Genomic DNA, 15818 nt, shown 5'->3' with positions numbered 1-15818 from the left:
TAAAACTTTGAGTGTTATATTCAGAGCCATGTTGCACCATTTGTGGCATTAGACAATGTTTACTGACGAGAATATAGGTTGAAGAATGTGTATCCATATTGTGCAAAACTGATTAGAATGAGTGCTTAAATAATGACTTTTAGGAATATTAAATGATAAGACACAAAGTGTTATGTAGAAGAACGTAAAGAAAGAAAAAAATAACAAGGGCTATCTGCTAAGGACAGAATTTACAAAAGGAAACAGCCTTTTACAAATAAAATTAAATTGACGAAGTTACGTGCTCGAAGTAGAAAGATACCAGATACCAACCCTTGCCATAACGCATTTTAACAATTTTAATCCAGAAAAATTGTTAGGTGTACCAATATTACCTCTTACATGTTTTATGTTCCCGAACTTTCAATCTATGGTGCAGTTGCATAGCTTTAAAAAACAAGTGAAGAGTTTCAGTTCTATTGAATTAATAGAATTGTCTATTCTTTTCGAAGGTTCCCAAAGACTATTAGCAAGTCTCATGTTGAAACTACTTTAGCCTTCTTACCCCCAAGAAATTTTGCGCGTTATCAACTTGCCCTGAAGCATCTAAACATACATTTTGCATTAGTGACCCCACAGGCACGATTTACGATTCAGTTGGGGGGAAAATCAGAATCATTATGTCCTTATCAAGTCTACCCCCTCACTCTGTGCTGTACTAACTAAAATCACCTTAGCTTTCCGTGACTGCCTTTTGTCAGGTAAATACAAACCTTATCTAGTCCCCATAACTAGCTTGGTGTAACGTGTGGGTGTTAAGCAAGTCCAATACAATAGCGCTCTAAAAAGCACGCCCAGAAAAAAGGGAGAGTCGCACACAATCTTAACCGCTGTGGGGCTTCCCTGATTGTTTGGGTCGAAAATGTGGAATGCTCGCTTTCTTATAGATCGATTTAAATTCCAGACCCCAGTTTTAGTCCATTACAAACAGCTATTCGTCTGCTCCAAGTAGTTCAGCCTACATGCTCCGGATGGAGGTCTTTCACACCGTGAGACACAGTCGACCCAACTTACCTTATCGCGGATTTCTTGCAAGGAATTATCACGGAACAACCTTCTGCAATACCAACAAAACTGAGCTTAAGAAACTTCTTAGGATTTGTTGGGTAAAAAGTTAGACTTTGAAAAAAAAAGTATTCCTTTAATTATCTCCCAAATTCAAATAAAAGGATTTAAGTTGACGTATGACCACGTGAGCACATAATACAGCGCATTATTGTGGCATTTGGATCGGAGACCCAGGCTGGCTTCGGCTGTGATTACGCTTTTCCACTTTCTGTTAAGAGCCAGCTTTTTTCTTCTAAAGAGATTGCACTCTGGGCGCTGGATTTCACATGAAGGGATATATGCGAACAGGGAGAGATGCTGCATTTAGCGGAATGGATTTTATTTTGAGGTATTTCAAATGCTTCCGTTGATTGTTCATTAATATGGTGAGTTATTGCTGTTCAAGGCAAAGGTCAGTGGAAAGGCTTACGGGTGTCAGATTGTGCCAAAACACGCTTAGTTTCCTCTTTTCTGCCTGTTTCGGCGCTTAGTCCATTTCCAGTAATGTTTGCTCTCCATATGGTAAATATAAAAGAAGTTATTTTGTACAGTGGTGTGCGGATCACATGTATTGTATGTGTTGTTCCTTAAATCATGAACAATCGAATATTGAAATCCTGTCAATGGCCGCTCTCTGTCCGAATAAGTGCAAACAAAACAATGTATGTTTATTATAAATAATTCGACGCCAACATTTCTGGTTGTAAGAGCCAATAATAAAATGATTATTATAACACATGGGCATTAATGTACATTTACTTTTTTGACATTTTATTCTTTATATAGCAAGCTACAAAGAAAGGTTCATCGTCCATTTTACAAATCCTGCCAGCTAGTTTATGAATTGTTCTGTCCTTCAAATTTAGGTTACTAGGTTTTTCCTTACTATGTGAGAATTACCGAAATCGCAATGAATCACATCGCTTCATGGATGAGCATTGAATGTTCTATTTGTGTGTGTGTGTGTGTGTGTGTGTGTGTGTGTGTGTGTGTGTGTGTGTGTGTGTGTGTGTGTGTGTGTGTGTGTGTGTGTTGCACAATGATTTCATGGGGGAAAATATCAAGCAAGCTCTTTAATAGATGATCTAAACACAGTTGCCCACATTTCTCCATCGTCACTGTGGTAATATTTGACTAACTTGAGGTACAAAGCAGGTTGTATTGGGGTATTATTTACTAGCAGGCCGTCATTGTGTTGGAATATTGACTGCATAAAAAATTAACGAAATAAATTAATAGACGATGGAACCCAACTCAATACTGCCATTGTCTTAAGAGTACATTTGCGGTGAAAAAGGCAGGAAAAGACTCGTTATGTTATGCTGGTGGGTGCAAATGTTATATAAAAAAAATTGCACCCACCAGTGAGCCCTTCTCAGAAAAGGTCAGAGTGCTGCGATTTGATTTATGTTTTCGGTGTTTTGGGACAACCATGCCAATGCAATCTGCTTTAACGAATGCTTTACTTCTTTTTATATATGACAAATCACATTGGCAATTATTGATAGCCTGATCGGTTATCCTACCAATGCTAAATTCTACCAATCGTGCAAAATTAAGCCAAGTATTGGGTGGGGTGGGTGTGGGGTATTGCGTGGGCTGAGGAGAGGAGGAGGGTAGTGATGTTTAGAATATAATTGCCAATAAACAAAGTTCGTTTCTGGGATCTATGCGATTAAAACAGAAATTGAATATCAAACGTGTTGAACACTATCGTGACTTTGCAAACAATTATTTCACAAACGGTTCCATGCACATACAGTGATCATCGCCTTAGTTAGTATTTTTTTGTCCTAATTGGAATCTGGAGCACGGTTTTGTTTGCCCATTTAAATTCGTGTGTCCCATCTGCCGTTTCTATTACAACCCCGTCACCCCAATATAAAATGTAAACACTGGACAAAGATTTTTCATGAAGGTTTCAATTTTTTTTAATCACACTTGAGTTACAGTTCCTTTCTTGACCATTATCCAATACTGAAGCAAATTCAACATGACTAAAACATACAGCACACAGTTTCATAGCGTTTTACATGTTTAAAGAACAATAAGAAGTTGGGTTAGTACAGATGCATTTGGGAAGACATGCGTACATAAAATACGACACCGGCGATGACGGATAGAAGGTCTACATGTTGGGTTTATGATAAATCCTTTACTTAGAAGAATCCGTTCGATATACAACGAAGATCCGTACATTTTGGACGCTTTTTTTTCTCATTGATTGGAATATTGTATCTTCGTGTAATTGATTTGAGATCTTAGGTTGATTTCTGTCCGTTAATAATTCATGTAGATTTAGTCGATGCTCTTAAACAAGGATTTTTAGCTTCCCGGCGCCTTTCTTTTTATCGCGTGGAAATTAATGGTTTCTCGATTTCGTTGCAGACTTTGTCCTAAATAACATTTACACAAGCAAACGCAGAGACTGTACAAACTTTCGGTGAGTTTTCTAAACTTTTATGATACCTAAGTAGATAAATGGTGGCTAAGAACAGAAAATGCTCTCACTGCAAGGTGTCACCTTTATTAGTTCCCGTTCAAGCGACGGGTTATCTTGAGCTTCTAACAAATGAACCGCAATAGGTTGTTACAATTTAAATCACGTGTGCTTTTGGATATTGGATATAAAAAGACACACACCAGTTATAGAGAAAGTTACATTCAACATATTATAGATGGTAACATGGATGCTATACCATAGTAATTAGCATTATCCGAGCATTAGAACACCGATTGAAAATGTAATATTTCCGTTTATATTGAACAAATATACCTTCACAATGGAAGGTGTGACGGTTGCAGTAAATTATATAGACTCTTTGTTTAAAATATTGGCATCTATTGCTAATATCAAGTCAAATCAAGCAGTCGCCACTTCCACCTCTCTCCGTTTACTCTCTCTTTGTAAATATTTGCATCCGTTAAAGAAAAATAGATTCTTATCCAATATTGCAGTTCTCTTACATCCGAGGATAGTGACTTTACAAGGTTCGCTGACATAAGCGGGGCCTTCAATTTCTATCCAGTCGCTTCTGAACTGAAATTCACGGAGCCAAACTTAAGAGGTAGAAAGTTTTTAAGAAAAGATCCAGCATCCGTTGGCGTTACTATTTTCCCACCTTCGTACGATCTCACGAGAGAAGAAAAGGTCGGAGTCAGCACATTAAGATAGTGGAAGGGCTGATCATTGACAATAAAGTACTTCACTACAGAGAGAAAAAACATTGAGCGGCTTACTTGCAAAGTTGCATACGAGTGAATTTTTGGCCCTATCTTCCCTCCTACGCTGCTTGGCTTCCCCTTTCATGTAGTTGCATCGCAATAAGCGATAGGGGCAAGTGTTTTCTCTTTAGTGCTCTGTTTACAGCCTTAGTGCATGAAGTCATAAATCTTACGTAGCCATAAACGACAGAAGCATTGGTATGCATAAGGGGTGTCTATAGCTCATATACTCTTTCATTGCTCGCCTTCTCTCTTTCGTTTCCTCCCCAGTTGTAACTTTTTACTCTTTGTAGCTGAAATACTTTGATTTTAACATTTCTAAAACCTCTAGTTTCGGGAATACCGAAATACTGGATGTGCCTTAGAATCGACTGAACCGGTTTGAAACCGGCTGGACTTTTACTCCTGCGCCGTTTTTCCTCTTAACTATTCTCATGCTGTATTTCAAACAAAGGCCTTTCTTTGCAACCAGGAGTTAATAAAAAGTTAAGCTAGTACTTTTAATGCGAGAGTTTGCGTCCACATTTGAAGAACGCAAAGCTCCATTCGGATCTGAGTGATTATTAAAAAAAAGTGCGTTGATTTAACTGGGACAAGCTCGTTTCAAGTTTGATTGCATAGATTCAGTGATTGCCAAACCCAGGCGCTTGTGTTCTCCGTGTTGGTTAATTTGCATAATTTTTCACTTGTGACGCTATGTTTCGGGGGAGTTTACCCAGCCTGTCTGTTCAGTACTGCCAGACAGCAAACTTAAAATCCGCGCTTTTAGCATTCAATATTCATAAGAAACATACCCCATTTCTTTGGTATGAGATAAGAGCAGCCAGGGAAGCTGATAGTAGTCTTATCTCCCTGACCAGGGCGCGCTACCATAATCACAAGGGTGGCCATCCAAAAGCTACAGCCCTTCTCTCCAGTTTTTTTCAGCTCTACCATTTTCCTCTCCCCATTTGCCGTTGTCGAATTTCAGCGCTCAAGAGTAATTGTTTGCCTTCATTCCAATTAATTCCGAAGTTCTGAAACTTCTGCTTATCGATTTCCCCCGGTGAATCTGAAAATACTGTGCCGTGGTCTGCGCCTATCGTCAGAGACTAAGGTAAGCTGGACACAAATAGGCTATCACTCGTGAATGGCGGAGTTTATGTCCCAGTGATTTATGACCATATGACTTAAATCTCGGTTCAAGAAAAGTTCACATGCTATAGTTTCCTTTCATATCGTGACTGATACCCGTAGGCTTCCAATTCAAGTCTTTCATTTCAATGTTCTGCTTCTCCTTCGCCCTTGATCGGTTTCTTTGAGCTGCTTCCCTCTGCATTTTCGAAGTTTTATGAATTTATTATTGCTTACAATGCAGCCTAAGGCGCACCACCACACAACTACCAAGATACTCATTCTGTTCTTCCTGTTAGAATCTGGGTTCCAATGCTTTCTTTTTCAACCTTACCACCTTTCTAACCTTAGTGATGTAGAGAACGCCGAAGGCTGTTATGGAGGCTTTTTTTTTACTTTCAGTATGCATAGCTTAGGGTTATTTGTGCAATAAATTAGAAAGTACTCCTAGAATTTGAAGATACTTCTAAATTGGTGAAAGGATTGTTAGGTGAAGTCTATATGTTACTTCAGTTGACACCCTTTGGCCAAATGGCAGTTAATATACACGCACACACGTGAATATGCAGTATTATCTGTGCAGCGTGTGTGCTTCCAGTTACCAACCATCTCTGCACTGAGACATATAAACAAAATAGGAATCAAGAGTAATTCGAGAGTAAATAATTTCTCTGAAAATAGAAATTGGAACAAAATTATTTTGCAAAATATCGGAGTGTAATTATGTAGAATTAAATCATAGCGTTTATACAGGTGAGTAAAGTTGTGTTTGTTGCTTCAGGGAAAATGGCGGACGGCACGCAGGGCCGAGAGAGCAAAATATATTTTTGGTGCTTGAACAGTGATTCACAGGGGGTTCAATTAATTATTCGTCGAAAAGGAATGAAGAATTCACAACCTTTCCCCGTTAGTTTATTTATGCATGCTTGTGAAACAGTTTCGATCATATAGTAAGAACTGGAAATAAGGCAAATTACTGACAAGTTCTTAACATTGAATCCCAATAACTCAATACATATGGCGATAACTAGCTCCTTAAGCAAATTGTCGCAGGGTTTAGGTTTCAGGCGCAGCTGTGGAGAGGCTGATGCGTAATACTCGCTATTTTATGATTTCAATATTTAAAATGCTTTGGGACCAGTAAGTGCTGCTGTCAACAATGGCACATGACTCGTTCTGAAGACAGGAGGTTAAATGTATCTTTGAAAAGCATAGTTTAGCGTTTGAAGCGCCCACTTTCAGAAACGCACAAAAGGTGTCATTTAAAACCTTAGCACAAGTTTATCCTGCCTGCTCACCTCGGCAGTTTCGTTTTCATTTATAGACCTGAAAAAAATTACAGCGGCCTTGGAGATAGCTCCAGGTTCATGTTATATTCACTGGAATCCTGTGAATTATGTTTTATTGAAAAAATAGGGATGTACAAGAGGACAGAAGGGCCAAGTAGTTCATCAGTGTTAACCGGACAATAAATTTATACAAAACGCGGAGAAAACATTTTGGAGTGATCGTTTTGAAAGTAGTTTGAAACTAGTCTCAGTTTGACCTGCTGAACACCTCTAGCATTTTCTGTTTTTATTTCAGACTTTCATCATCTGCAGTTTTTAGCTTTTCATACAGATTCGCTTTGTATTAGTTAGGGTGACTGAGGCAAAGGAACCCCGTGGAAACAATGGTTTGCTCGATAGGGCTAACTTATTTCAGAAAATAATACTCCGGTGTAAACAGGGATCCTTAGGATACTTAACCTACCCGAGGAACCCACCAATGACCAAGTATCCGAACAGCATTTCTAGATTAATTAGTGATCTGTAGGCCTTAGCGAGCTTTATATATCCAATGCAAAAATAATTCAACATTATCAATTTATTCCGCGCGACAGTTTAAAATTATTCTTTAACCACGGGTATGGATGTATTTTTTTAGGAAAATAATAATTAACTGAAAGGTTTGAAGTGGGTTGTTTACTGCCCCTTTCTCGTGATGCAGGCGCTTTCTGTGGGCTGGGTTTTCAACTCTTCTCCCGGCCTAGTGACCCCCATACATCAAATTACGAGCACTTTCAGAGACAGAGCCTATTATCGTTTGGTTGGAAGAAAGGTTCACACCGTGGTCATGAAGAAGAACGCCAGTTTTTCAGGTTCCTGGCGCTTTCCGATCCATCATGCATTTAACAGGTAGAATTCAAACAGTAAAAAAGAAGGCTTGAAAATTTCCGCCCGACCAAATGGTGACCCGTTAAAAGTGGAACCAACAAAAAAAAGCAGGACATTTCTGCTCGCCAGTCTGGGGAAATCAGGAGAGTCAAAACAAACACTAGTTAAATTATTTAGAAAACAATGCACTCAGTGCAGGGCAAGAACTGAAATTCTTGTCCAAGGCTCCGGCTTTAAGCATTTTAAAACGAAGCTCCTCTCCGGAGCCGCGTAAATACCATTAATGTCTATATGGCAGGAATGTTCAAATACTGACCAACACGGAAATACAGTCTGCAATAAAGTCTGGTAATAGTTTTAAAGAGTTACTTAAAAGGCACTTTGCCGATAATTAACCTTATAGTTATCAATTTAATCGTAGTCATAAATTAAAACTTTGCACAAGTTAGTGTTTACTTTTTGTATTTATCCTTGCTGAAAAGTTAGCGTTGCAAAAACTGCTTTCCTTTGGTTTCATTTTATTTGAACAAATATTTCAAATGATTTAATCATTTGTGTGAACTTATATAAAACATATTTAAAATCGACCAATTTAAACGGATATGCACAAATCAAAAATCACAACACATTAGTTTTAACATTTGTTTTATTCGCACTCAGTGTTACTTTTTAACTACCTAAGGAAATAAAAAGTCTGCTTTTAGGTCAACCTCCCGAAATCCATGGTTCACAGGAAACCAGAGGCAGTATTGTATTTCCATAATCAGACAAAATAAAACAAGAAACCAGAATCTGAAGGAACTCAATGCTTGGTTCTCACCCACACTGAGCATTTAGTGCTGAGGGTCAGTTTTAAACTGCTGTTATACTGAGAACGCCTAGGGCTAAGCTGTGTGACCAAATATTGCTGCACACTTTTTTCATTTATGGCTTTTGATGTCAGCTGCTATTGAGAGTAAGATGGATTTGTACCATTTCACCATTATGGTTTTGTTTGTGGTAACCCTAGGTCTACCCGAAGAGGCCATTGGAAGAAGAGTCACGTGACACCGGGTGCCAATGTTATTCTATAAGGGTGTCAAGACCCTGTCAGTTTGCGAAATAAATATTGGGAAGCAACGAGATGCAAAAAGCAACATACTACGACAGCTCTGCGATTTTCGGTGGTTACACGTACCAAGGAGCAAATGGTTTTAACTACAATGCCAGCCAGCAGCAATATCCGCCTTCATCCCATGTGGAAAATGACTACCACCGGCCTGCCTGCTCTCTACAGTCACCTGCAAGCTCTACCCCTCATCACAAGCCCAATGATCTTAATGAGAGCTGCATGCGAACCAGTGCCAACCAAACCAGCCATCTCCCTGTTATTGCAGAGCAACAGAAGCAGCAACCACCTCCACCACCCCCACCCCCGCCATCTGTATCCCCACCCCAAAATGCCAGCAACAACTCAAATCAATCTAGCACAAGCAAAAACCCCACACTTACCTCACAAACCACCATTAGTAAACAAATTTTCCCTTGGATGAAAGAGTCACGCCAAAATGCCAAGCAAAAGACCAGCAGTTCTAGTTCAGGTATAACTTAACCTGTTTTTCTTTTGACGTATTTGTCATGACAGAGTTCCAATGAGTACATGCTAACAAAGTCAATCTCATTATCACTATCATAGGTGGTCAAGCAAGTAATTGTAATAATGTGGCTTATGTAGTCTTTAAAAATGGTTTGACCATTTTCACACAATAATTAGACAAAGAGCCAATAAATATCATTTTTCCAAAATATAGTTTAGGTAAATTATTTGTCTCTATCTATCTATCTATCTATCTATCTATCTATCTATCTATCTATCTATCTATCTATCTATCTATCTATCTATCTATCTATCTATGTATTTATATCTATAATCTATCTATCTATGTATGCATATGTATATGTGTATGTATATGTTTGTATATGTGTATATGTATGTGTGAGAGAGAGCAAGAAGCAATTGTATCTCACCTTCTCTCCACTGCCCTGTTGAACCCTCTGCCCCTCATTCTTTCTCTCTCTTTCCCATTGATCTTTTATTTCTAACGTTTTTAAAATCTTAGCATAACTTTGTTCTACTTCATTTATATTGGGTTTATTTGAATACTATATTTGCTATTTATGTATATGTTCATACTGATCAGAAGTTAGAATCATATATATATATATGTACATCTGTTCTAATTTCAATAATGTCCGAATGGGTAGTTAAGGATTTCTTCAATCCAAGGATTGGACAGTGAATAGCATAATCTTCATTTCATTTCAAGGTTTAATGACAGTATATATGTGGTTTAACTTAAATTATCTGTTATCTAAATGCAATCCCTGAAAATATATGTATTGCTATATGATTAATAGCATGATTTGTGGACAGCAGTGATTCTTTTATAAATTAAAATGGCTTGGAAATATTTAAAATTTAGATTTGCATCTGTGGTCACAACCAAATATATGCAAACATATATTTATATTCACAAGCTGAGAAATACATTAATAAGAGCTTTGATAAATTTTCTGTAAACCATAACAACATATGGCATTGCAATTGAAAATTGCGATCAGTGGTTATGAATTATCATTATCCATATTGAATATATTTTTGTTCATTTATTGGATGTGTGCATTGCTGGCAAGAGCAGAATTTATTGCCCATCCATAATTGCCTTTGATTATGTGTGGTGAACCACCTTCTTGAACCACTGAAAATTATATGCAATCAAGTGCTTTTTTTAAGTAACCACTCAATAACTTGAAATAACATGCCATGTTAGAAACTGTAGTGACATAAACAAGCATATCTCTTGTGGAGGGTGAAGGACACTTCAAGTTGGTTTGTTAGGATTTTATGTAAAGTAGCTCAGATGCTAGAAATCAGTGTTCATTTCTAAATATAACTCAATATTATGATTACCTATGTATGGATGTATTCAGTATAGCCCATAGTAGCATGTATTACAGTTCTTAAAGGTCCAATGGCCAATTTTATTGTGTAACTTCCTTATATATATATATATTCTAACATTTTATATATCTTTTAAAATTATAAAGTAGATAGATAAATATTTAGATAGATAGATATATGGATATTGAAATATATAGATATGAATATATATCCTTACAGATGTACTTAATGGCCATTTCCTTTATTTATAGTTGAAAGTTCTGCTGGTGAGAAAAGTCCTCCTGGTCCAGCCTCCAAGAGGGCACGTACAGCATACACCAGTGCCCAGCTGGTGGAATTGGAGAAGGAGTTTCATTTTAATCGCTACCTTTGTAGGCCCCGGAGGGTCGAAATGGCCAATTTGTTAAACCTCACTGAAAGACAAATCAAAATCTGGTTCCAGAATCGTAGAATGAAGTACAAGAAAGATCAGAAGGCAAAAGGTATGCTAACTTCCTCTGGAGGACAGTCGCCATGCAGAAGCCCCATCCCGCCCTCAGCGGCGGGAGGATATGCAAACTCGATGCATTCCTTGGCGACCAGTGCACCCTATGATCCTCACTCGCCTACTTCCTTCAGCAAACCTCATCAAAATGCATATGGTATTCCTACATCTTATCCTGGGCCTCTCAACAATTGCCCACCTCCACAGAAGAGATATGCTGGGACAACAGCTGTGACACCTGAATATGACTCTCACCCTCTTCAAGGTAATGGCAGCTATGGGACTCCTCACTTACAGGGTAGCCCTGTGTATGTTGGAGGGAACTTTGTAGAATCCATGCCAAGCTCTGGGCCTTCTCTTTTCAGCTTAACCCACCTTGGCCACCCTCCCTCTGGAAGCATGGACTATAATGGTGGAGGGCCAATGACCAGCAACCATCATCATGGACCTTGTGACCCACATCCCACATACACAGACCTTTCTTCACACCATCCGTCTCAGGGAAGAATTCAGGAAGCACCCAAACTGACCCATCTGTAATGGACCGGTTGGCTCCTGGTGTACTATCACTTTCTTATGCATTTATGTCATCTTAACCTTATGATTACATTTCTCCTTTCACCCCTTTCTCCTTTTTGATTTAGTATCAATCTTTATAGTTTACATGTAATGGTGTTTCTATAGACAACCAATCCTTGCTTGTATTGCTCTGTCTCTGGTTAGTGGTTGTTCTTCTCATGGACTCCAGCCTTAGCATTCAGTAGTAGAAGTGAAGTACTAAGGCTTCCAGAACTTTGCATATATAATCTTCTACTCTTATGGAACAGGGTATATGAACAAATTTTCTAAAAAAAAATACCTAAACGTGAATTTGTTCGTGCTTTATTTTTCCTTATGAGGAACAGTAAAATGGTTTATATTGCACTTCTTTACATTGAATGGTTAAACGAGATCGATGCGCTTGTACAGGGTCTCCCTGGGCAAATAGGAGTTCTTGTCCATCTTTCAGTATGTGTGTATGCTGGTGAACATTCAAATTTATTTATTTGCTCTTTCAAAGGAGAATAATCTAAGTGTTTAAAATATTATTTATCCCCATTGACACATATTTATAAAGAAAACTGTACATTAACTATTTACTTGGTTATGTTCAGCCTTGTGTTTTAAGTCATGGTAAATATATGTTTCTTTTTAAATTCCTGTAAGATACACAGAAAAGTAGTTTTCTGTCCATAATGTAATAAAGGAAAGCAATTTGGTCAATTGTGGGAATAATGCCAAGAAAACAGAATTTAGTCTGTAACTGTAGTATTCTTAAAATGAAACACAACATTGCCACAATTTTGTTTTAGATATGCATTCCATGCTGCAAATGAAATACCCGTTGAACAGCTAGTTCTGAAGAATAAATTTTTTTTGTCAGCAATATTGTGTTGCTTGAAATATTAACTTTGCTCAAATCTATGCACTATTTTCCTTCTGAAATGTTTGTAAAAATGCAAACCAGTTCAGCAACACACAGTAAAGCACACAGCCTTGTAATCAGGTTTCCTTTGTGTTGTGTGGCTACAACCAAGTCTTCCACCCCCACACTGTAACATCATCCATTTTCATGTGGCTGGCATCTGTCTCCAATGCTGCATTTATTGAAGTCCAAAAGGGAAGGGACTCTTTCTGCCCCCCATGTAGGAAATGAAAAACTCTACAAGAAAATGGTATTGGATTTATTATATTTAATAATTAATAATAGTTTCTTTGATCAAGACAAATACACACTACAAATAAAAGGTACAGATAGTACACTGCACAGAAAATATTTCACCATCCGAGAGAAGCCCAGCTATTGTTGCCTCGTTCGTTTTCCAACGTACAATGCACGTGCTGAGAGGAGAAAGAGAAAAAGAAAATGTCAGGATTCAGAAATGTTTGTCACTCATGGTTTTAAATTAACATCTGATTTAGAAACATTGCTGGAAAAGATTTTAACTCTAGCTGATGAATGCATAAAATTCGTATACAAACCGATTCTAAATAATGAAGAAAGGAAAACAGTCATACATTCGGTTGAGACATTATAACGCCTACCGTTCAACATAGAAAAAGACGAGAACGAACAATGTTGGCTTATTTATTTTAAAATGTCCTTTTAATTTTCAAAGTTAATGAAGTTATCACTTATTACCTCAGCTATAATAAGTTGCACCTAAGTTATAAACTGTGATGTAAACTCCATACAGTAATTCAATAGTTAAAACAATTAATGTTAGTTCAGGATTTTTTTTTCAACCCATTGTATGTTTCCCCGCGTCAAGAACTGAAAAATAAAAGTATCCGGATAGACTTCCTTGTTGTCAGATAGTTGCTTAAAATTACTGTTATGTAGTTTCTTAATTTTCAAATAAGGTATTTTAATTCCAGGCATGCATTAATAATTACATAACCTTATGATCTATCAAACTACGTTTCAATATATATATATATGTGTGCAATGTATATTGATATATAGTTAGAAATATGATTTTAGAGAATTTCTTAACGCGCTGCAAATTTTCCCGTGTGCTTCTAAAATTTTGGAAGAAACAAGACAAAGAAAGCTTATACTTGGTATGCTACATTTTTAATAAAAGGAATTAATTTCCATTTGATAGAGTAGGAGCGCTAAGAAAGGAGACGCCATGTTGTCGGTATCCTCTCTGTCGGAGTTTCCCAGAGGATATGTTGTCTAATTTATCTTCCTATCCAAAATACACGTAAGACCTTCTTCAATCGAGCCGCAATGCTTTAAATGTGATACTATTAAACTGCGGACCATGGAATTGAGCTATAACTTGGGCCGCAATACTCTAAGAATTTATTATAAAGCACGAGTTTCGTAAATTCAGATCGAACGAAATCACTACGGGTAACCTGAGAAGAAACCTCAACATTTTTTCGCGCATATTAGTTATAAATAATGTATTTTAACGAGAGCACCTTTATGATGTGATTTTGCTGTAATTTTGTACAATTGAAAACTAAAATCGCATTTAGTTGAAAATGAAAGGCTAAATCGCAACGAAACAGTGTTTAAAATAGCTATTCTAACTTAATATTTATCGTTCTTAAGTGATATTTTAAACTTTCAAATTTGAATTCACTTAGATACTTAAAACGCTTAAAACAAACCATTACTCCCAGAACACAATACGGATTTACCCATAATATCTAGCTAGCGTTTTGATAGGACTTGCATGTTTTCCTCAAAATATTTGAGAGGCAATAGTGAACGATCCTCCCCGCATATCTATCCTTTGCTACATTTTGCAAATGGCAAAGATATTCATAAAATCAACATTTCCGAAGCTTAAAATGCTCTTCTTTTTATTCCATACCACTTGGTGTTGCTGACAAACTGATTTGCTTTCGCCCACATATCCTTGCAACAGAGACCCTGAAAATTTGCAGAACGCCAACGCCTACTCAAGTTTCACGTACAAAAGCTCCATTTAATTGCAAAAAGCTCTTTTCATTTGTACATTAGCACCAAAGAAAAAATCATCATTACAAACTTGCAAGAGGGAAAATTAGTGTTAATGATTAAATGTTTCTTTTTAAACGAACTCACCCCTTGGTGTAATAATAGAGTAGCGCTGATTATGGTATGAGGGTAAGCAAAATACTCTCTGCAACAATTTTAAGCACCAAACAGGGTTCTCACATTCTTGATGATATTCGACATTGCAGCGAGAAGCTTTAAATGTGTTCTTGGGGGCCAGAAGCTGTCAGACCTTTAGCCGAGCAAGATTGATAGCGCGCATACTTCCTTTCAGCTTTGTTTGCGGTATAAGCAATACGGAGGCCTAGCAAACCACTACCATTTCCATTCTGCCTGTTCCAATAAATTCCCAGCACCCTTGAATTCCTCGTTCGCGAAAGATATTTTGTCGACGTGCTGGTGTATTTATAAAATACTGCGTGGGCATAACGAATATAAGTGTATCGTGACTTAGCGTTCATCCCCTCCCCCGCCCCACCACCACACCCGCCCTTCACAATTTAGATTAAAGTATAACTAATTTTATAAAGATAATTTAAAGATAAGTTCATGAAAGCGAACGATCAGTTTACTGCTTCAGTTATGCTACGAAAAGTCGCGTTTAACTGAAACTCTTTCGTTTCATTTAAATAAAGTCATATCTTTATTCTATCTATCCATCTGTTTTTCTGTTCCTGCGAGTTTATCTGCGTGAATGCTTGAGTGTTCATGAGTGTCGGTGCTTTGCGGATGATTTAAATTTAGTGGCCTACTATCACGAAGAGCTAATCCGTAGATGTTACAGATTTCACAAAATAAGATTATACAGTACCTTCAGTAATATGCCTTTTTTTCGTTGGCCATAAATAAACGGCTATTAAAAAATCATACAATGTTGTATCCAGAATCACCACCACATTCGATGTCCTGCGTGAATTATTGCCTCCATACCGTATAAAACTCAAAGAATATCCGGTACAGTACAAATATAATAATGGGGGGGGGGGGGGGGAGACCGAACTCCCAGCGAAAGCATGGAAGCAAATGGCTGTAGCTTCGCCTTGTGTAACTTCTTATGTGGCTGGGTTCTGGGGTCCAATGTCAAAACTTTGAAGATTAATGGATTACTTTGTTAATGACTCTAGGCGTCAGATTTAGGTGCAAGATGATTTGTGAGGTGCAAGTCGTCTTCGTGACAGTCGGTAACACACAGAGAAAAAGGAGCCAGCAAGTGTGCAGGAGACAGAGAGGGAGACAGTCAGAAACAAGCAGGGCTGTGTGAACTGATTACCACGAGCT

The 15818-nt window shown here is 37.7% G+C and overlaps 1 protein-coding gene and 1 long non-coding RNA gene across 20 annotated transcripts in view; one reads left to right on the top strand and one right to left on the bottom strand.

Moving 5' to 3' along the window:
- The window catches only part of LOC140713849 (homeobox protein Hox-A3), a 43856-nt gene extending 30497 nt beyond the window's left edge, over nt 1-13359 (top strand). For 7 of the 19 annotated variants that reach the window (XM_073024440.1, XM_073024431.1, XM_073024432.1 and 4 more), the window contains 3 exons: nt 3475-3529; nt 8590-9160; nt 10773-13359. In XM_073024440.1, coding sequence (XP_072880541.1) covers nt 8704-9160; nt 10773-11545 — 1230 coding nt within the window. In that variant the 5' untranslated portion in view covers nt 3475-3529; nt 8590-8703 and the 3' untranslated portion in view covers nt 11546-13359. Of the gene's footprint in view, nt 1-2; nt 1436-2696; nt 3530-5325; nt 5408-7413; nt 7602-8589; nt 9161-10772 lie in introns of those variants that run through there. The other 12 variants (XM_073024437.1, XM_073024444.1, XM_073024447.1 and 9 more) reach the window with 8 other exon arrangements.
- LOC140713858 (uncharacterized) lies at nt 2993-4439 on the bottom strand. The gene is made up of 2 exons (XR_012095753.1): nt 4327-4439; nt 2993-4219 (listed from the first exon to the last, which is right to left on the bottom strand). It is a non-coding gene; the product is annotated as an uncharacterized lncRNA (long non-coding RNA).
- Nucleotides 13360-15818: the final 2459 nt, after the last annotated feature.

This window comes from Hemitrygon akajei, chromosome 20 (assembly GCF_048418815.1).
Source record: "Hemitrygon akajei chromosome 20, sHemAka1.3, whole genome shotgun sequence".
NCBI classification, from domain to species: Eukaryota; Metazoa; Chordata; class Chondrichthyes; order Myliobatiformes; family Dasyatidae; genus Hemitrygon; species Hemitrygon akajei.
Note: the sequence above shows the minus strand (reverse complement) of the source record. Positions and strands in the feature narration are given on the sequence as shown.